A 5250-nucleotide genomic window follows, 5' to 3' on the forward strand; every position below is an offset into this window, starting at 1 on the left:
TAGTTTTAAACATCTGTTTACTGAATTCAAAATCTTTTGGCATTCTCCAGCCATTTATAAATAAATATGCACAACAGAACATTTCTCACTACTTACTGTAGCACGTACAGTCAGATTTGAATAGCTCTCTGCAAAGAAGAATTATTTCATTAGTTTTCTAGTTGACTCAGAATAAGTTTTGTAATACTTTCCTCTTCAGTGAAACTTCCCACACAGCAAGCTCGGACAATTTTCCCTGTACTCTTGAATAATTAACCGCCTTTGCATGATATGCAAAATAAGCTGAGACAACTGTGTTCAGTTGCACTCTAGTAAGCCAGAAGCTTTCATCTGGTCACAGTTAAAGGAGTGTCAACTAAGACAGTACGCATTCCACAAAATGGTAAGTTGTAATCTTTAGTGAGTTAGACTTTCATATTAAACTGTTACAGTGTAATACTCTTTAAAGCTTATGATAAAATGTTAAAAATTTAAATTTAAAGATGTGGCTAACGATATAAAAACAACTAAACAACAACTTAATTCTGCCTTTGTGTTACCTGTACCCTGAATATTGTTCTGAAGGTGATCAATTAGTCTGTTAACAGGATGTATACCGAACAATGGGGCTTTCAATATTTTAACATTTTTTTTCATTCAAAATGTGAATGTTTATATAGTGTGCAGTGATCTAGTTGCTTAAATGTTTTTATTTTTAAACAATAGGTTTGCATTTGTTCCTAATTGTTTGAATTGCAAGGGCTAGCTAAAAGCAGTATCTGGGGTTGCTTTGATCAAAGTCAAAAACTTGTGGCAATTCTATCAATATTTTTGCAAGAATCTATTTGTACACGATATCTGGGTATACATTTTTGTTTCATATGACTATTTTATCTCAAAGCTTTAAAAGAAGTGTTTCTTGCCACAATAGAGTACCTTGCTATCAGCTACCCATATAATTCAGTGATGGATTTTATATATTTTAGACAAAATAAACAATAAATATATAAAACAGTTAAAATAGGAATGTCAGAGAAAGAGCATGTAACTTTCTTAAGGAACTCATGTATAGCAGATTTTGAGACAGTGTAATTTCCCTTTTTAGGAAGTGTTAATTGAGCTTAAATTGTTATCTAATTTCTATTTTCCTTATGTTTCATTTTCCCACCATATGTTGTCAGTGATGTGCTGCCAATATTTTAATAATGGACTCCTACAAAAATAGCCTGTAATAAGCCCCACAAACCAGGTGTGTGTGTTTGTCGACATGCAGGGAGGGAAGGGTGAAGAACTAGAGAATCTATTAATGTAATTCCCCATATAAATAGAAACAAAGAAATTTTCATAACTGTAACCTATGAAGAAAGCAAAACTGCTTGGCAAACAAACTGTCACTAAGTACACTCTAGTAGAAATGTTTATACTTGTTCCTGAAAAATATATTGAGTACATTGAAGATACAGCACAATAATCAACCTGTGTCATTTGGGGAAAATAAAAGCATCCTTCCCCCAGATTTGTTGATACCGGGTGCAATCTACTGCATTTAAAGGCAAAGCAGTGTTTTTGAGCCCAAGGGATAATTTGCATATTGTTGGGGAGAGGTGGGTGAACTGCTTCAGAGACAAAGTATCCCAGTCCTCTCTGGAATTTTAACAAGGGCTCTTTAGCCCATCATGATATACTTTATTCTGAAATCAAAAAGGAGAATAATAAAGCAGTTGATTTAAATAACCAAAGAGAAGGTGCAATAAACTGTGGATGTCATTCTCAATAATCCTGGTTAATTTGCCTTATTAGAGTTATTTATATTATCAGGGAATTAAAATAGTAAATGTAATTATTTATAGATAGGCCTACACTAAAAAGGGGTGCTGAACAATGTATTTGTACAGCTTTGCAAAGTGAGTGAATAAGCAAAATTGTGTGCTTATATTCCCTTAATAAAGTATTTCCCTTAGCATGCAGCAATCAAATAGTTACATGTTAGCTAAAATACAGAAAACATACTACGCTGAAAGTTCTCCAGGACAGGGACTGTCTCTCAGCTTCACTGCACTCGACAAAATGGGACCCTGGGCACTCTGTCATACAAATAATTAATTATAATTATAATAATACACCATACAGAGAGCTGAATATTCTCTGGGGTTTACTTGTAAAATGTTTGCTACAAAAATTGTGAATTGATGAAAGTTTACAGATTGCACCACTGAAATTTCACTAATTTTATTCTGAATTTGAAATTAGCTAATGTCTTTTCCTTGACTTCAGTGGGATTTGGAGCTGGCTCTGAGTCTGCCAACATTTGTGAACTTTGGATTTAATTTGTTGAGCATTGGCTTGTTTTGGGAAAAATAGACAAATAATATTATGGTCTATGAAACTGCAAGTACTGAGATCTCCATTTCTTCAATATTGCATCAGAGACACAGATGTAAACTGCAGTGCATGCTGTAGCTACATTATCTCCTCTATAAGACTGTTTCCATGTAATTGTGATAAACAAGATTATTATTAGTTTATTACTGGGAATACATAAATGGCAAATATTCCTATTGGTTAACAAACAAGTTTGTTTCCTTTTTTTTTTAACCACCATGACTAATAGAAACTTCTTCAGAGCATAGTCATACCAATGGCTCAATCCTGTACTACTACTTCATTCCTTACTTGGGCAAAGGTCCCATTGGAAATGATGGGATTTCTGCCTTAGTAAGCAGTGAGTAAGATGTGGGAGTAAAGCTCCACAGGCACAAAAGCAGAGGATTTCCAAAAAATGCTGTTATGAGACAGATTTTGCTTGTTTGTATTTTTTCTCTTCCCCCTCCGATCACACTCCCTCCAGCCCAGTGCTGGGTAAGTATAACACAATGCTTTCAGTTTACACTCGTAGCATAATGGACGCTAAGGATCAAAATCACCTTTGTGCTCTGTCTTATGGAAGACTCTCAGGAAAATAAATGTTGTCATACAAAATCCCAAAGTCCTCATTCAATTTCTTACTGAGGCAGAATTCTTACTGGATTTCAGCTGAATGTTTTTATCATTGTGTTTTTACATCTCTTTGATACCAAGACCTTGATACAGAAAGTTTAAGTCTTTATAAGACACATTTTTTGCAGAGCTGGAAATATCTGAGTTGTGATACGAAAAAATAGAATAGCACTGTAATTGTCATTGTATTCTTACTATTGATTTTACTTTTTTAACTTCCCAGGATGTGAATAAGACAGTCGACTGCCTGGAGATGGATAACACCCTGCAAAAGTATTATCTTTCTACCATGTATACCATTGAGTTCATTTTTGGCATAATTGGAAACAGCATTGTTGTCTTTGGATACGTATTCTGCCTGAAAGTTTGGAAAAGTGGCAATATTTACTTGTTTAACTTATCGCTATCAGACTTTGTGTTTCTGTGCACACTTCCAATGTTGGTGACAAGCTACTCCAAAGGAAAGTGGACATACGGGAACATGTTGTGCCAAAGCAACAGGTTCATGCTGCATGTGAACCTATACACAAGCATCCTTTTCCTTACCTTTATCAGCATTGATCGTTATATGCTCATGCAATATCCTTTCAGAGACCATTTTCTACAGAAGAGGAAGATAGCTGTTGTTTCCTCTGTTGCCATATGGATCCTTGTTATACTTGAACTGGTGCCAATAATCACCTTTACAGGATCTAGAAATACTGCTAGTGATAACCAATGTACAGATTATGCAAGTTCTGGAGATCCAGCAAAGAACCTGATCTATAGCATATGCCTGACTCTTCTGGGGTTTGTAATCCCTCTTTGTGTTATGTGCTTCTTTTATGTGAAGATGGTTATCTTTCTTAAGAAACGTAGTGAGCAGCTCACAGCTGCGCAGAACCTTGAGAAACCTCTTTCTTTAGTCATCATAGCACTGGTTATCTTTTCACTATTCTTTACTCCATATCACATAATGCGCAATGTGAGAATTGCCTCCCGAATGGAATCCTGGAAGCTATCTCTGTGCACACAGAACATCATCAACACCATTTATATTATCACAAGGCCTATTGCATTTTTAAATAGCGTAATTAACCCCGTCTTTTATTTCCTAATGGGTGATCACTTCAGGGAGATGCTGATGACTAAAGTAAGACAACTCTTAAAAAGGTTTACACCCACAGTAAATGAGGTGTCGACAAAGCACTCTGACACGGGAACACATTGAGGAATAAAGGACCCTGGTTTATGGGACAGCATTTACTGCTGTATAGCAAGGCTTATGTAGCTAGCTTCATTTAGGCTTGGTTAGTACATACACAATGAAGCCATTACTAAGCAACTGCATAATAGACCTGATTTTACTCTCTTTATTCAGGCAAAACTCTCACTGGCTTCAATAGCTGGTTATAAGAGTCACAGGACTGGACTAAGTATTGCTATATGATAGAAGAATATAATATTGATGCACTTGTCTGTTTTAACTAGGATTACCAGATAGCAACAGTGAAAAAATGGGACAGGGGGTGGGAGGTAATAGGTGCCTATATAAGAAAAAGTCCCCAAAAATGGGACTATCCCTTTAAATTGGGACATCTGGTCACCTTAGTTTTAACTTAATGGAAATCTAATGTCCTGATAGTGTCTGTCAGAGGGCAGAGATTATATGTAGTGGTGGTGTAGCTGTATCAGTCCCAGGATATTAAAGACAAGGTGAGTGAGGACAGAGACTATCTTTTCAGCTGGCCTGGCAGACACCTTCCACATACTGACAGAGGGCTGACCTTAAGCACCAGTGACGTGTAGCAGCACTAGACCCCACACTCAACATTCATCCCATGGCCTTTCTTTGTTCTTGTTTCACACTGTTTCTGTGTGACTGGAGACCATTCATCTTTTACAGAAAGAGTATGTCTACACTACGGGATTATTCCGATTTTACATAAACCGGTTTTTTAAAACAGATTGTATAAAGTCGAATGCATGCGGCCACACTAAGCACATTAATTCGGCAGTGTGCGTCCATGTGCCGAGGTTAGCATCGATTTCCGGAGAGTTGCACTGTGGGTAACTATCCCATAGTTCCTGCAGTCTCCCCCGCCCCTTGGAATTCTGGGTTGAGATCCCAGTGCCTGATGGGGCAAAAAACATTGTTGCTGTACATTCTGGGTACAGCCTCACCCCTCCCTCCCTGAAAGCAGCATACAACCATTTCGCGCCTTTTTTCCTGGGTGAACTGTGCAAACGCCATTCCACGGCAAGCATAGACCCTGCTGAGTTCAAGACAGCAAT

General features: G+C 37.1%; 1 protein-coding gene across 1 annotated transcript; it reads left to right on the forward strand.

Moving 5' to 3' along the window:
* Nucleotides 1-323: 323 nt before the first annotated feature.
* Nucleotides 324-4876, forward strand: SUCNR1 (succinate receptor 1). Its single transcript, XM_050966098.1, has 2 exons — nucleotides 324-382; nucleotides 3200-4876. The coding sequence occupies exons 1-2, from the start codon at nucleotides 380-382 to the stop codon at nucleotides 4184-4186; spliced, it is 990 nt and encodes a 329-aa protein (XP_050822055.1). The 5' UTR covers nucleotides 324-379; the 3' UTR covers nucleotides 4187-4876.
* The last annotated feature ends 374 nt before the right edge of the window (nucleotides 4877-5250 follow it).

This window comes from Gopherus flavomarginatus, chromosome 8 (genome assembly GCF_025201925.1).
Source record: "Gopherus flavomarginatus isolate rGopFla2 chromosome 8, rGopFla2.mat.asm, whole genome shotgun sequence".
In the NCBI taxonomy this organism is placed as follows: domain Eukaryota; kingdom Metazoa; phylum Chordata; order Testudines; family Testudinidae; genus Gopherus; species Gopherus flavomarginatus.